At 44.8% G+C, this 17,308-nt stretch overlaps 1 protein-coding gene across 1 annotated transcript in view; it reads right to left on the reverse strand.

The window, feature by feature from the left end:
* CHTF18 (chromosome transmission fidelity factor 18) overlaps positions 1–17,308 on the reverse strand; it is a 927,562-nt gene that overhangs the window by 667,789 nt on the left and 242,465 nt on the right. The window contains exons 9-11 of the mRNA XM_044088940.1: positions 11,122–11,245; positions 9,497–9,645; positions 8,331–8,424 (exon numbers count right to left, since the gene is read on the reverse strand). Of these exons, the coding sequence (XP_043944875.1) occupies positions 8,331–8,424; positions 9,497–9,645; positions 11,122–11,245 (367 nt within the window). The remainder of the gene's footprint in view (positions 1–8,330; positions 8,425–9,496; positions 9,646–11,121; positions 11,246–17,308) is intronic.

A 17,308-nucleotide genomic window follows, 5' to 3' on the forward strand; every position in this document is an offset into this window, starting at 1 on the left:
TCGCTCAATTCATACAATCGTCTTTCGCAAGCTTTTTTGAAAATGGCATGGGTGGAGTTGAGTGGAGGGTTGTACATACTCTTATTTCTAAATAGATGGTCACGGTGTCTCCCACCTCCATTTCCGGAGTACTGTACATCAATTTCAAGTTTAATTTCCTTGTGAATAGTTTTAATTCAAGCAGGGTATAGGCTAAATTCATTGTACATGCGGGAACAAACTTCCACCCCTTGATAAAAAGTTTGAAAAAACTGGTAGAAACTTCTAAATTGGTATAATTACAGATGTTAAATCCCTTGTAGGAGTGTAGTATACACACGTGTTACATGCATCTTCCCATCCTGTTCCTGCTGTTTTTCTTGCGTCCCCTCTCCCTGGCCCTGGTACCTCTCCCCTGGGAGTCCTGAGGATGAGTTAGAAAAACTCCCTCATTAGATGCATCATCTGTTGTCTGGATTAGTGCTTTGCTGATTTCACAGTCTATTTGGTCTAGCTAATGGTGGAAAACTGGTATCAGAAATCAGACCAACATCTACCCTTCCTGAAACCCGGGGTTGGGGTCAGGTTCTAAATTTAGTGTTGGAACAGATCAAACAGTCATGACCAACAATAACCCTGCATTCAGTCTGTTTAGTCTTATTAAACCTTTCTGATACGTGGTAAGCCATATGGTGGATATAGTCCATTTCGTCCCTTGACAGTTTTTTCGCTTGCTACTACACATCCTGGCAACTTACTGGCTGTTGTAATTCTTAACATTCTCAAATACTGCTTGCATTTAAGGCAAAATTTCCTCTCATATATAGGAGAGCAAGAAAAGTAGCATATAACATAATCTTAAGGAACGAAGGAAGGAAGGAAGGAACTGCTATTTATAAGCATTACCATCCCATAACAAATGCAATACACATGTTAAATGATACTAAGGGTATATATGCTGGTGTCTAATCAGACTTGCTTGGTAGCATAAAGCAGCCAACAGAAGGAAAAGTGAAAATGGCTGTAGACCAGGCATTCTGTCCAAAGAGGACTTTCAATCGTTGCACTTCACATCATAGATTACCACTTGTACTATGCCTTTAAACATTTAGGAAGGTGTGCCTATTTATACAAAATATGCCATAGTACTTAAAGTAAAAACATCTAAGAAGGTGATTTGTGCACTGGAAATAAATTATTGCAGCTTTGAATGTTTTTCTCATGGAGTCAGCAGAAAGGCTGCATTACTGTGGAAATGTAACGTTTTAGTAACAGCCATCTCCAGGGCAAGGATGTAAACAGAAAATGTACTATTAACACTGAGCTAAGAGGAGGTTAGAAAGCAAACACACAACAGATGAGATAGCTCCATAAAGGTGAGAAAACCTTAAGAAGTCTTCAGTATTTTAACAATTGCACAGTTAAAATATATGTAGTATGCAAGAAAACATACAAAAAAGAAGTTATGTCTTACCATAACGTTTCATCTGAGTTGTTGATCTTCGTTCATTCATTACGATGGGTTATCGGTTCCATCCTCGGAACCGAGCCGGCCTACACAAAGCACGCGTCAGCCAAAAAACTCTCGAGCCAAGATCCTACCCACAATGCTCTGCTCCCTTTTACCTCAGATCGAGCTTGCAAGTTGATAGACAAAAGTAGAGGCTACCTCTAGTCAGAGCAGATCTACAACAATGGAAGGACCATATGAAATCCACCAGGAACCTCTGGAGGGGGATGGAGGGTGGGGAGTAATGAATGCACGAAGATCAACAACACAGATGGAATGTTATGGTAAGACGTAACTTCTTTATCTGATGATGTTAATCTTCGTTCATTCCTTATGATGGGACAGAGTCAGAGTCCCCAGCTACTTGGGTCTATATCATATGTTCAAAGTTTTATAACTTCGATCATCATAACATCGAATTTAAATGTTTGAAGTTATAAAACTTCAAACATATGTACGAAAAAAAAAACTCAAACCAAAACAAACTGTTGTAGGCAGGGGGGCAAGCCCCCGTGCAGCCCCCCACCACACACATAGTGTGGTATTGGAGTTGGTATATTTAAAGAGCGGGGGATGTGGGGGTGCAGGGGGGCTTGCTCCCCTGCTTACATGAGTCAGGTAAGTTCCTTTCTTCTTTTTTTTTTTTAATCATATGTTCGAGGTTTGAAACTTCAAACATTTCATTTCAATTAAGTAACGGTCAAAGTTTTCAAACTTCAAACATATGTTATAGACCTCAGTTACCTATATCCCTGGGCGGCCACCATGGAAGAAAATTCCTGAGTACCATGGAACCAAAAGAAGCTCTTCCTCTGGAGGACAAATCCAATTTGTAATGAAGAATAAAGGTATGGGGGTTGGCCCAATTCGCAGCTATGCAAATGTCATTCAGGGAAGCCCTAGCATGGAAAGCTGCTGAAGTTGCCATTGACCTTATAGAATGGGCTTTCACTTTGTAGGGAAGGGAATGTTGTTCTTGTTGTAGAAGAAGGTAATGCAATTTCTCAATCATGATGCTAATGGAATAGGATGACCTAATCTTGGTCCAGAAAAAGACAGAAATAATTTGTCTGATTTACGGGTAGATTTTGTTCTGTCCAAATAAAAACGGATTTGCCTGTGAACAACATCTAGGGGGTGCAGGCAATACTGTCCCTTGTTAGAATGATTAGGAAAAAATACTGGGAGGTCAATAGACTGGTTGATAGACTGCTCTGACACCATTTTCGGTAAGAAGGAGGAATTAGTTCTTAGTGAGACTCTACCCTTATGGAAAATAAGGTAGAGATGTTTGATGCATAAGGCTTGAAGTTCTGACAGATGTCTGGCCAATGTGATAGTAACCAGAAACAAGGTTTTCCAAAAGAGGTACTTTAAGTCACATGAAGATGCAGGTTCAAAGAGGGGTACTGTTAGGGCTTGCAGAACCAAAGCCAGGTCCCAAGGTTGTACTGATTCTCTAAAGGGAGGCTTTAGGTGAAAAATGCCCTTCAAGAAAGACTTACAGAGTGTGTGTGACATGAGTGAAGAGTCCTGGAAGCCAATGTGGAAATTAGAAATGGCACCTAAATGAACACTAACACTAGAGGCTGATACCCCAGATTGAGAGAGATCTGATAAATAATCTAATACCACCAAAACTAAGGCTGAAAAGAGGTCCAATTGTTTGTTCGATGCCCATAAGGTAAATCTTTTCCATTTGCTGAGATAGGTTAGCCTGGTGGATGATTTATGAGATGCAGTAAGATTATTGCGCACCAGGGAGGAGAGGTTATCCTGCCTGGCAATCATTGGAAGTGGGGAAACCAAGCTGTCAGCTTCAGGTTTGTTAGCTTGGGGTGGGGGTTAGACCCTACTGATGGGAGATCAACCTTGGAGTTGGATTGAGAATCCATGATCGATCTAGCAGGTGAGGCCAAAGGAAGGGGAACCAAACTTGTCGAGGCCAATATGGTGCAATGAGGATTACTTTGCTCTTCAACTGCCATGCTTTCTTCAAAAATTGAGAAATGAGGGGAAGAGGAAGGTAAGCATAAAGCAGACCCGAGGGCCAAGTGTGGACTACAGCGCCTCTCACCGAGGGGGGATAAGGGCAAAGTAGTTGCTGCACTTGTAGTTGATTGGGGAGGCAAATAGATCGCAGCAAGGCTGGCCCCAGTGGTTGAAAATGTTTGCTGCTGTCACAGGATTGAGGGACCACTCGTGAGGTTGTAGAATGCACCTGCTCGATTTGTCCGCTATTACGTTGGAGCTCCCGGGAATGTGCATTGCAATTAGAAAGCTGTTGGAAGCTATCGCCTATTGCCATATTCTCAGGGCCTCTCTGCATAACAGGTAAGATCTGGTGCCCCCCTTGCTTGTTGATGTAGCACACTACTGAGATGTTGTCTGATGGGATCGCAATAATCCCTGAAAGAAGGATAGAGTGAAATGCTTGCAATGCTAGTAGCACTGCCCTCAGTTTCAGGACACTGATATGCAAAATGAGCCTCTGTCTCCGACCAGGTGCCTTGGACAGAGTTTCCCTGACATAGCCCCCCCTCCACCCCATCAGGGAGGCGTCCATGGTCACCGTGGCTTTTTGCTAATGGGGGCTGAAGGGGCGAGACCATTGTTGGGGATTTTGAGATGTCCACCAGAGCAAGTCTTGCCTGCATCGCTGAGTTACACTCATCTGAAAAGACAAAGTAGGTTGTAGAGGGTACCAATGAGTGAGAAGTAGCCACTGAAGAAGTCTCATGTGGAACTTGGCCAGAGGAACAATGGTGATCAAAGCTGCCATCGACGCCAAGAGTTGGAGTACAGACTGAGCAGAAGATTTGTAGTGACAGATTGGCGGCTGAACCTGTTGTCTTATTCTTTGAAGTCCGTGATCCAGAAGAGATGCTGTGCAATTTCTCATGTCCAACAGAACTTCAATGAATTCTAAAGATTGCGCCGGGGTCGTGTTGGACTTCTCCCAGTTTATAGTCCAGGTGCTGAGCTGTGAGAAGAGTGTAATCCAGGGCTTCCTCCAATAGATGCTTGGTGGGGGGGGGGTAAAGAGCCAGTCGCCTAGGTATAATCCTTGAAGTCTAAGGTGAGCGATAACCACTGCCATGCATGTAGCGAACACTCTGGGGGCTGTAGAGAGAAAGAAGGGCAGTGCTCAAAATTGGTAGTGACTGACTCCTATTCTCAGAAGCAGAGGCATCTTCTTGAGCATTTGTCCACTTTTATATGGTAATACACATCCTGAAGATCTATAGAGCACATCCTTCCAAATGAGGAAGGAAAGACTGAACTGTGACCATCCGGAATTTCTCTGTTTTTACAAATTTGTTCAGTATGCTGAGATCCAGAATCTGTCTCCAGTCCCCTTGTCTTTTTTGGCACTAAAAAGAATCTTGAGTAAAAACCGGATCCTATCTGGTCTGGGGGGATTGTTTGGATGACTTTTTTGCAGCAGATTTCGGATTTAGTGTGCTGCTGCTTCCCCCTGAATGGGTGGGACATCTGGTAAATTTCTGGGTGAAGTGCAACAGAGATGGAAGGGAATGCAGTAACCTCTGGATATTATCTGTTGTACCCAGGAATCGGTGGTTATGATTAGTCAGGCAGTAGGATAGAAGGAAAAATTACTCCCAACGGCTTCCAGCGGTGAGCAGTCGGGCAACGCTTCAGGAGCGCTGGTAGGGTTGCCCAGAGAAAGAATCTCTGGAACCCCAGTTTCACGGACCTCCCCTGCCTCGAAAGGAGAGTCCTCCATTAGAGTTTCCCCCTCTGCCCTTAGAGGAGAACTCGGCACGTGCATCATGGAAAGAGCCCTGTGACTTTCTGTGCCACATCTTCCTGCTCCTCCGATTTCTGGAATAGAATCTTTGAGGGGTGGAGTGTCTGACACCAACAACAGACAGGGTCTTACCATCTTGTTCGCACCTTGCCAGCATATCCTTGACCTTTGGGCCAAACAATGAAGTGGCCTCGATGGGGACATTCATAAAGGAGGCCTTAAAGGAGTCCACGAAGTTGCATCCAGGCATGCCATCTCGTGACTATGCCTGTGCCTGCCACTCTAACTGTTGCATGTGAAATGAGGCACATGGAAGAATTGTATATAGATTCCAGAGTCGCTATCTAAGGCTACCTTGTCACACACCTCACGAGAAACAGCTCCTGCCAAGGTTTCAGAGGGGTGATTGATAAGGTCCCTCTGGAGCCTCGTAAAGTGTGCCAGGTAGTTCAAGGACCTTACAGCGAAGGTCGATGAAGCAAACACATGCTTCCAGAGTCTCTACCGCCTGCGACTCCCTTGTTGGGTGGATGGACAGTCTGGCTCTCTTCTGCCAAGTCTTTTTTGTTTGCAGCCTCCACCACCATGGCATCTACTGGAAGGCCTTTGGACCAATGAGGATGTTCAGCATGGGGAGATAAAATTTTGTCAGACCTCCGAAGTATAGCTTCCAAAGTGTCAGGAGCCTTCCATGTACACTGGATGATGAACTGGACAAGCTCATAGGCCAGTGGGGTAACCCAGGAGGTAGGGGGCCGGGCACAAAAGGATTGCAGGAATACAGATTCCTCTGAGGAAGGGTTGGAGGACTTCTAGTTGCCCCTCTGTCTTAGGATCTCGAGGATGTCACCAAAGGACACCTCATCAGAGGGTGACCGTGGGGACCCTTCCCTGTCAAAGTCCGTATCTTTGGTTGGAGACTCCTCAGTGGAGTCCATGTGCTTCCTCTTGCACTAAGCCTTGCAAGGGACTTCCTCAGTGGGGAGCTCTGGGGAAGACTTGTGAGGAGGGGATCTCCTGCGGGGGAGAAGCCTGAGGCCCTTGTGCCCAGGGACCGGTAGTTGTGGCTTGCGACAGCTGTGGCACAGAGGGGTCAAGGACTCCGACAGGGATGTTTTGCCAGCAGAGGCAAGTGCCCTCTCCATGGCCTGAAAGGCTGGACTGCCCGAAGAGGGGTGGGAGCCCGGAACTGAGCACGACGACTTCAAGAGGGTTGTGGAGTGTGAGGGAAGGAGGATTCCTGGAGGGTGCCACAGACAAAGTTTGGCATAGAACCAAGAACACCTGCCCCCATGGCACAGCCGCTAACCAGAGAAGGGCGCAGTGCCCAGTGCACCAAGGGCCACAAGGACAACTCAGTCTTCAAAGTGAGGTCCACTGTTGGTGTCGAAGAAAGGGAAGCTGCTGTCGGAGGAAGAGGCTTCGATGCTTCCCTGGAAGTTGAAGGAGGAGTGTAAGATGGAGTCTGTGGAGAAATACGGTCACCTGTAAGAGGAAGCGCAGCTTTAGAAGGATTAGAGTGTCCCCTGGCCACAAGCAACTGATCAACAAGCAGCAACACATCTTGTTCTGAGAGGCTCCTGGTCGACCTCATACAGAGACCTGATGGAGATTCTGGCCTGTCCAAAAAGGGGCTGTACTGACTTCCCATAAAAGGATCTATGGAGGGAGAGTACGTAGTTCTGGAGAGTTTGTGTAATGTAGAACCCGGAGCCAAGGGTGTCTGCACCGAGAAGAATGGTGCGCCAAGGATATCTGCGCTGACAAAGGTGGCGCCATAGGCATCGAGGTTGTCTGCACCGTGAAGGACGATGTGGCAAATGTCAGCACTGATAAATACTATGCCGCTGAAGAAGGTGTCTGCACCGGTAACGACGGTGCTGAAAGTGACTGCACTGAGCAGGTCGGTGCTGAAGGCATCTGCACTGCAGAGGGCAGTATTCCAGAAGTTGACTGCATCAGCAAGGATGGAGCCGAAGGAGTCAGCACCAACAGTGCTGAAGGAGACTGTACCTGTAAAGACAGTGACAAAGGAGTCTGCACTGACGTCAGCGGTGCCGAAAAAGGCTATGACGATACTGTTGGAGCCATGTGTGTCTGCACCGGGAACTCCAGTGCCAGTGGCAGTGAAGAAGATATAGCTGGCGTGAAAACAAATTGTGGCAGTGCTGAGGCTGGGGCCAAAAGGACCAGATGGCAGTGCCGGGCCCAAAGTTTTCACCTTTTTGAAAGTCGACTCCTTGTCGTCTCCAGAGGGAGACGAAGTGAGCAACCTCGAGGAGGACGAACAACACCTGTTACGGGGTTTAGAAGAAGGGGTGAGCCCTCCGATCCAGAGATAGCTTTACAGAAAGGAGATTTAAGGAGGTCTTTTAGTATAAGTTTGTTCTTCCTTTTATTCAGTCTTAGTCGAGAAATTTCTACAACTCTCACACCGGGGGGGGGGGGGGGGGTCCACTGACAGGTGGGAACATTCAACAATAAACACACAAGTCATGACCATCAGAAAGCGGTAACTTTCGGCCGCATTTTGTACATTGTTTGAAACCAACACTACTTTTCTTATCCGACATTCTAATATCAAGGGAAAAACTACGATACTACTACAAAATTATGAAACTACCTAGAAGGGTGAGAAAGGGAGAGGAAGAATTACCAATGATGGTAATGGAGAATTACCTCAATGGTAAGAAAAAGGACAGAATATACTATAGGGAGAGAGTCTCAAAGTTGCGATAGGGTAAGAAGATGGAGATAGTGAAGAATTGAAAACTTTCTATACAATAATAGAAAAACTTTGACGAGAGCTTGGTATAGGCCGGCTTGGTTCAGAGGATGGAACTGATAACCCATCGTAAGGAATGAACAAAGATAATCAACATCAGATTTGCTTTTGCAGAGTGGAAATTTCATGTCTCATAAATCTCTTAATGTTAATCTATAAGCTTACATTTACAAACTGGAAATTTCATACAATACTTTTAGTTACACAATTCTTTTAATATTATGTAAGCAGCAGCTACACCAAGGTATGAGAAATAACAGCACTGTTGTGTTTTGTATACTGACCTCATACAATCTCTGAACAAGTCTGCTAGGTAAAGTCTGAGGAAAATTCAACAAGAATGCTTGCTGTCGTAGTTGTCGTAATGCAGGAACATACCTGAACACAGAAAGAATAAAAAAATTCTACAACATTAATATCAAAAATCAGTGAAAAAAAAGCTTAGTCAAAATTAAAATGAGATGTGTTCTAACTAATGAAATAGCAGAAGCACAGCCAAACAGATGCTCTGTACATTCAGGTAATCAAGCTTCCTGTTTAAGATGGTCAACTTACTGCTGGTAAAACAGTACTATCACAGAACAGAACAAATGTGCATATTTTTATCTGGAAGTCAATGTGTCATCTCTCCTGCCAATGACAACTTTTCTAGTATGACTCTAACCTCTCCACTGGGAGGGAGATGTGCCACTAATGGAGGGGACTACTGTGTGCCTCTGTGTGCGTGCGTGTCTCTGTGTGCGTGTCTCTGTGCGCGTGTGTAGCTCTGTGTGTGCGTAGCTCTGTGTGTGCGAGCGTCTGTGTGTGCGTGCGAGCGTCTGTGTGTGCGTGCGAGCGTCTGTGTGTGCGTGCGAGCGTCTGTGTGTGCGTACGAGTCTGCATGCATCTGTGGGCACGTGTCTGTGCACATCTCTGTGTGTGCGTGTGCATTCTTCTGAGCAACTGCAATGACGGCTGCCATGCACATGGCTTGGTGAGCAAAATGTACACCCCAGGGCAGCTCTGTGCTCCACTTCACTACCCCTCCTCCTGGGGATCATGGCAGCTCACAAGCTGGCCTAACACCTCCCCCAGAATAAGCACACCCATCCTTCACTCTTCAGGTGCAACAAAAACTTGAGATGCTTACCAAACCGGAGTCAACTGTACTGTAATCTGGGCTTTATCCCGTTATGTAAAAAGATTAGACTCTGCTTAAGATCCCTTGATTCTGTCAGTAAGGATATCAATTTGTAACCCTTAAGGCAAACTGCCCCTCTGTCCCAGAAACAAGTCAAAGTAGTTACTAGCTTCCAAAATGCTCCATTGCCCACCTAGGTGCCTTAATGCCAATCAGTGATTTTCCAATTACTCACTGCAGTCCATTTTATTAACATTTTAGCCACATGTTCTCATATTTCAGAAGGACGACTAATAAATGTGTAAAGAAGACTAAATTAATGACACCTACTGATCATTACAAATGCAAATAACTGGTCGCATTAAGAGTCCACCTTCTTTCTTTTTCTTCTTTCCTCCACCTCCTCCAGGACCTCCACTGGTCTCACCTTCTTTGCCATCCTTACGGTTAATGATGCTCAGCAGAACATTGATAGCAGCCTTGAAGGAATATTTTAAGAAATGTGTGAGTTACTCCAACTTGGACAACCTGAAGTTATTTTGCAACCATCATTAAAATGATGGAATTAATAAGAAATGTAATGTTTAAATACTCTAGACATCCTACTAATCTCTAGTATAGGTTATAGCAATACTCTAATAAATACTGGAAACTCTGGTCAGGCTTTAATGAACTGGGTCAACTATCCATGCCTGGGAAGGTCTAAATCTCCACATATCTGCTTGCTCCTTTCCTTAAAGGTCATATACTACAGTATTAAAAAATGAGTCAGGGCTGTGCTGAATGCATAGGCTATGTCACTTGGGCATTATGCTGAAAAAGTAGAACAAATGGGCCCTAATCTTGGGCAAAAAGAAGGATGAACTACTCTTTGAAGAGATAACTAATTCAATGAGTTGAGCAAGAGATGGAAGAAAGAATTTTATTTTTGCATCTTACTTGCTACCCTTATCTCCACACATGAAAAACAGAGGACGATCCTTTAAAAATAAACAGCAATACAAATTTACATACCGAGGGTTATGATCAGGTCTCTGACTGTAACCATATTACTGTGTGTTCAAGACATAGATGCTAAGAAACTCATACCGAGAATGAAGCTCGAGAGGTGAATCTTGGCATCCACATCAAAAACACACAAGAATTGGTTTTGATTAGTGAGACCTGATAACTGTTTGTAATGCATGGAGTTCCATCAGCTACATGTACTACCAGTTACAAAATAATAACATAAGAAAGCGCAAAGTGATTTATCAGTTTTGGAGAATAACTACAGTGTTCCATCCACTACAGTACTTTTAAAACATATCCTCTTCAGAAGAAACAGACAACTCACATGGACAGAGCAAAGGCAAGCAGATTCCACACAGAAGGTATCCCAGTCAAGCAATTAATGAGAGGATTAAGTACCAAGTGCTATGAGGCATCAGTGCTTGGTTATGCTACTGTGACACCTAAGCAAGAAATCAGCCCAGCATAATTACACCAGATAAGCATACTTCAGAGTTGTACTTAAAATCCGTCATGCAGGACTTCATCTAAAATTGCCAAATTTTACCATTCAAGTGCTTGGCCAGATATAGCCTTAAAGCAATATAAAACAGACACTTGAACATAACAGCAGGTACAAGTACAGCATTCATTAACAAATTATACATAAGCCAAACAGTAATAGCAACCAAAGCCCTACCAATAAAATGTATTCTTTTTGGTAATACTTTTACCAACCAAAATGAAAACAAAAGTTTATGTATTTAATGTTGTAATTTTACCTCTGAATAAATCTATTTTTGTTTTAACATAAAGACCACTCTCTAAAGACCCCAAGTTTAATATAATCTTAAACATGTCCATATATGGAACTAACATACCAGACATTAAATCAGCATAAGAGAAACTTTTGCAGTGTTTGGTAAAGCATCCTCCCTCCCAAAAAGTATGCATTTTTCACTTACTGTAGGGGCTCCATCTATTTCATCAATCACAAGGCAGTTTGGCTTCTCATTGACTCCCAGAACTGATTTCATCTGTGTGGCGGTTTCAATTTTAGTTTTAAACGCATCAGGACTGCGGTCATCGCTAAGTTAAAAAGGAAAAAAAAAAAAAAAAGTCTTATTTGGTACAGCTTATGTATGCAAAAACATTGACAGATCAAATGCAACTATGTGGTGATAAAGAATTATACAACTGGGAGAGATTTAAAAAAAGAAAAAAACATTTTAAAACATACTAACCTTTTAACATCCACAAAAATATGTACTCAAGTACTCTTCTACAAAATGGTAGACCTTGCAAGCCACAGGCAGAAAGTTAACTTCTTGTCAGTGGGAGTAATTTCACTTGGGTGGAATTGTTACTTTATTAAATGGCAATGTAGTTACTGAAAAGTAAGACACACACACTTGAACAAAACCACATGGAAAACATTCATAGGTAGGTACTAGGCTATCGGCCCAAGTAAGCCAAGCCAACAAGGCTCCCTGGTTTACGCCACCCAAGAAATCTATTTTCCTGTGCTCCTGTCGAGCAGAGCCACAGAAGTGATCCCTGGGGTGTATTTCCCATCCACTCAAGATTTTTCTTGAAGAGTGCTAATGAGGAACTTTGCTTGACATAGATGGGAAGCTTGTTCCAGAGTATGGGAAGTCTCTGGGACAGGAATCTATCCCTCCAGCATGTCCTGTTTATTGTGGTGACAGGGTTTAGGCCCCTAGAGCATGTAGCTCGGAGGGATTGGGATTTCTTTAGATGTAGCATGTCCAACAGCTCTGGGTTTGACATAGCTTTATATGTTAGGCACAGATCACCTCGGAGTAGGCGATATGCTACGAAGTAAAGCTAGAGTTTTTTGAGACGGTCAGTGTAGGGCATCTGTTTGAAGCCAGTAATCCACTTTGCGAGGTACTTCTGTGGCCTTTCCAGCTGCTGCAGATGTCTTGTGAGGTACATTCCAAAAGGGGCGTTGTACTCTATAATGGGTCTAATGAGTGTCAAGTACAGGGGAACAATTACCTCTTTTTCCTAGATGAGAACCCTTTTGTGATGAGGTGTGCCACGTAGAAGGATTACCCGACTACTGTAGCAATGTGATTATCAAAGGAGAGACTACTGTCCACCTGGGTCCCAAGGTCTCTTATCACACATTTGGCGTTAAGTAGACTGCCACCTATGTGGTAGCTGATGCGTACAGAGTTTATATCAAAGGGGATGACAATGCACTTTTTGGCATTGAGCTTAAGGTCATGGCTCTGACACCAGGCATCTGTCTCAGTGAGATCCTTCTGTAGGGCGTCCACATCACTTGGGAACTCTACTATGGCTCCTAGTTTGCAGTCATCTGCGAATTTAGTTAGCCAAAGACCTTCTGTGTTAGCCTGTACTTCAGAGAAATAGATACCAAACAGGAGAGGTCCCAGGACTGAATCCTGTGGTACTCCACTTGTCACTGGTTTGAAGTCAGATTTGGAGTCTACAACTTTTACAGTGTGGGTTCTGTCAGAGAGCCAGTTGGCAACCCATTTTGTGACGTAGGGATTTATACCTAGTTTAGTAAGTTTAGCTATAATTCCAGAATGGGGGATGGTGTCAAAAGCCTTGGTGAGGTCAAGATAGGCTGTGTGAACCACCTTACCCTCATCTATGGCTTTGGTGACTTGCCTCATAGAAGGCAATCAGGTTGAGGAGGCATGATCTGCCCTTCACAAACCTGAACTGGGTGGGGTCCAGAGTTTGGAGGTTACCAATGTCTTTGTTTATGAGTTCCATGATGATACGTTCCATGGCCTTAAAGACCAGGCTCGTCAGGCTAATAGGGCAATAGTTCCCGGGATCAGTGGTTGCTCCCCCTTTGTGGAATGGGATAACTGTTGCTGTGCACCATTCAGTGGGCACAAAGCCTGACGTGAGGCTATAAATTGAACATGGTGCTTGGGTGGGGAGCCAGTTCGTTCTGAAGTTCGTGTAAAACCCAGCCTGGGATGTTGTCTGGTCCCATGGATGCTGTGTTTTTGGCTTTAGAGAGTGCAGCTTTTACCTGCGTAGTTGTGATTACAGGGACTATGCAGTCTTCCTGTACAGATATGGGTCCTTTAGGGGGGGGGGGGTAAAGTTAGCATTGAACCTATCTGCCAGGATGTTGGCAATATCAGCTAGTTCTGTAATTTTCGTGCCGTTGTGCTGTAACTCAGAGCAGATCTGGGTGTTCCCATTGAGATTCTTGACATAGCTATAGAATGCTTTGTGGTTGTCCCTAGAATCAGTGGCAATTTTTTTTTCGTAGCTAGCTTTGGAGGACCTTATAAGGGATCTCAGCTTCTTACTGAGGTTTATCAGGGAGCTCTTCCACTCATGGGATTTTACTCTCTTTTGCAACAGTTTCTTCCTTCTGTTGTAGAGTTTTGTTAAGTGCTTACAGGGTGTATCTGTGTAGGATTCCGCAGTCGTAACTGTAATGTCCATCTGCATGGGTGTCATGAAGTTTCCTACTTCTTCTTAAGAAGCATGAAGTTGGCTTTGGAGAAATCTTTTACCGTGGTTTCCTTAATGGGGGGTGGGGGCAGGATGTGGATATCTAGGATGATTAGCTTATGGTTGGATCTGACCAATGAGGAGTTGACTTCAGGTGTGGAACACCAGTCACTCATGTTAGTAATGACTAGGTCTAGGATATTGTTGCCCCAAGTGGGGGTGTTGTTAAGTTGATCCAGGGCATTGCAATTTATGAATTCCAGGAAGCATTGAGCAAAGGAGTTTGTATAGGAGTAGTTTTCCCAGTTAATGGTGGGGTAGTTGAAATCACCCATTATTAGAGTGTTTGGTTGAACCCTAATATTTTCCAGTACATCAAGAAAAGAGGAGTGGGAATCCTGGGGCATGGTGGGGGATCTGTAGCAAGTTACAATTTGGATTGCCATTTTGCCCAGAGTTAGTTGCACTTGGATAACCTCGGATGCATTATGCTGAACAACTAGCCTGGAGGTGTGGATTTCTTTAATGAATATGGACACACCTCCACCTTCGGTGTTCCGGTCCAGGTTAGATGGCTGAAAAGTGTGGTATGAGTTATATCCTGGTAATGCAGGGGTGCTCTCTGGAGCCTTGAACCAGGTCTCAGTCACTGCACAGATATCAATGTTCAAAATGGAGTGCCTCAAGGGAATGCATTTTGAGGTTTAGACTTTGAGCATTGAGTAGCATTACCTTCAGTTTTTGCTTGCCTGTTCCTGTTGCTTTGGTGAATTTGTCATTTGAACCTTGCCTGAAAAAGGCACTACAGGGGCGGCAAGAGCCTTAGCCAGTATCTGGAATCCCAGGGGTGACAGGTGCAGGCCATCTCTGGCAAAGCATCGTGGTCTTGTCCCAGGCAGACAGATATTGGATCCCCTTAGAATGACACCAGAAGCTTAGCCAATTGTTGAAGTCAATCATTTTGTCCTTGTACTGCGTTAACATTCTGGACGATGGGAGGATGCTACTCAGGGCTAGGGTCATACCTGCCTGAGTTACAAGATTGGAGAGCTCTTCCATGTCTCTTTTCATGTAGTCCAGGGAGGTATGTCGCAGGTCATTCACACCAACATGGACAATGACAGTCATATTTGTACTTGTTGTGGAGTGACCCGAGTGCGTGGGTTATCTGGCGGATCCTGGCACCAGACAGGCAGCGGACAGTAGCCTTCTCCTTGTTTAGCCTGGTGAGTGGTACATCAGTGTACCTGACTATAGAGTCACCTATGACTAGTGTGTTGGGTACACTGAGTCTGTGGGCTGTGTCTCATTTGGGTTGTGTTGGGAGGTTGAGGTTGCTTGCGTTTCTGCTTTGGAGGTCTCTGTTGCTTGAGCAGATTATCGATAGCTTCCGCAAATGTTTTTGTGTTTCTATGTGTGGATTTTGCTGGTGTAGGTTTAGTGGGACTATGTGATGAGTGTGGTGTGGTGCAAGTGTTTACCTTCTCCTCTTGACTGTCAAGTTCAGTTGTGGTTGGAGAGAGCTTTACCTCCAGTTTGGCTAGACAGTTTACAGTGTTGGATGGTAGGAGGAGAGGGTTGTCTGTGTACATGAGGCAATTGCTACATTGCCCCAAGATGCCCAGATTCATCAGCTAGACGGGAGAACACTGGGAGCTGACCCTTGGACATGCCTGTATAAAAAACTATTTTCCTCTCGACAAGTGAGGAAAGTGAGTGCTAAGCACGAATAAGCAAATTCAAGTGCTAAAACGAAGAATCTGTATCTGAACTAGACTAGTTACAGGAAAGAAAAAAGTGCAAATGTGGGCTTTAAATCAGAAAGTTGAAAGAGATGGAAAAATTGGCCAATAATGAGAGGTTATGTACCTACCATATGCTAGTTGTCTTCTTCTCGCCTTCTTTCTTGCTGGATGGGTTCGGAGCCGACCCTCGGCTCCGACTCGGCCTATACTAAAGCTCGAGAGCTATTTATACCGGCTCGAGGCTACCCTATATCCCACAATGCTAGGCGCTAACTACCCAGATCTCGTTTGATAGCTGAAACCATAGCAGTTCTGCTCTCCACCAAAAGGAGGAGAGGAAACCTCACTCAAAAGTCACCTAGACCTATAGCTACCAGAAGGGATAGCCTAGGGGGCAAACTGAGGCAAGAAGATCATCCCCAAGGATCCTAGCTCTGTCCAGGCTAGGGGGATGGGGGGGTGGGATGCAAGAAAGAAGGCGAGAAGAACATGGAACATTATGGTAGGTACATAACTTCTCAATGTTAAGTTGTCAATCTCGCCTTCATTCTTGCTGGATGGGACCGCGTCCCTAGCACCTTCACCCTGGGTGGCTCATCGGAACAGACTCTTGAGAACGGTGGAAACAAAATTAGCCCGGCTTCGGGAGGCCATGTCTAATTTGTAATGAGAGAAAAAGGTATGAGGAGAGGCCCAAGTGGTTGCCGCACAAATGGAATCTATTGGTAATCTAGCCCGAAAAGCTATTGAGGTGGCTAATGCTCTGGTTGAGTGAGCCCTGGGCCTTGATGGTAGCTTCTGGCGTCTGAGCTGATAGATGAAAGTGATCACAGATGCCAGCCATCTAGAAAGGGTTACTTTGGAAACTGGAAGGCCTTTCTTGCCTGCTGCACAAGATAGGAAGAGCTGCTCAGATTTTCTAGCTTGCTTGGTTCTATCCAAATAGTAACGGAGTTGACGAACGTCTAGAAAATGCAGTTTTTGTTCCGCTCTGTTGGAGTAGTTGGGGAAGAAAACTGGAAGATTGATAGTCTGGTTTAGGTTCGCTTCAGAAGAAACCTGGGGTAAAAGGACGGATTAGTCCTGAGGGACACACTGTCTTTATGGAAAACTAGATAAGGTGGACGAATGAAAAGGGCCTGAAGTTCTGATACTCTTCTCGCAGATGTTATGGCGACCAGAAAAAGAGTTTTCCAAGATAGCAATTTCAGGGAGCAGGAAGCCGCAGGTTCAAAGGGGGGAAGAATCAAGGAGGTTAGAACCAAATTTAAGTCCCACTGCGGTGGGGGGTCCCTGATTGGGGGCTTAAGCAAAAAGATACCTTTAAGAAAGGTTTTACAAAGCTTATGGGACATGATACTGGAGTCCAAAAAGCCTGCATGAAAGTTCGAAACAGCCACTAACTGTACTCTGATGGTGGAGGAAGAAGACCCTGAGTGAAACAATTCGGCTAGGAAGTCTAGGACTGATTGGATAGGGGCAGTAAAAGGATCTACATTTCTAGCTCCTGCCCAGAAGGAAAAACGCTTCCACTTGCTGGCGTAAATACTCCTGGTGGATGACTTTAGGGAAGCTATAAGTATGTCAAGCACAGAATGGGAAATAAGGGGAAGCCTGGCTAGGGTTGGAATTGGAGCAACCAAGCTGTGAGGTTGAGAGATTGGAGGGAGTGGTGCAGCTGTCCCGACTGATGGGTCAAGAGATCTGGCACTGGGTCCAGAAGCCAGGGCTGCCCCAAGAGGTAACGATGCAGGAACGGAAACCATATCTGATGAGGCCAGTAAGGAGCAATGAGGATCATGGTGGCTCTCACGGCGGTAGCTTTCTGAATCACTTGAGTGATTAATGGAAAGGGGGGAAAGGCATACAGAAGTCCCCGGGGGCAATCGTGGACTACAGCGTCTCTGGAAGGGTGGCCGGGAAGAGGAAA

Source organism: Protopterus annectens, chromosome 12.part0 (genome assembly GCF_019279795.1).
Source record: "Protopterus annectens isolate FY-2018-M chromosome 12.part0, PAN1.0, whole genome shotgun sequence".
Taxonomy (NCBI): Eukaryota; Metazoa; Chordata; order Ceratodontiformes; family Protopteridae; genus Protopterus; species Protopterus annectens.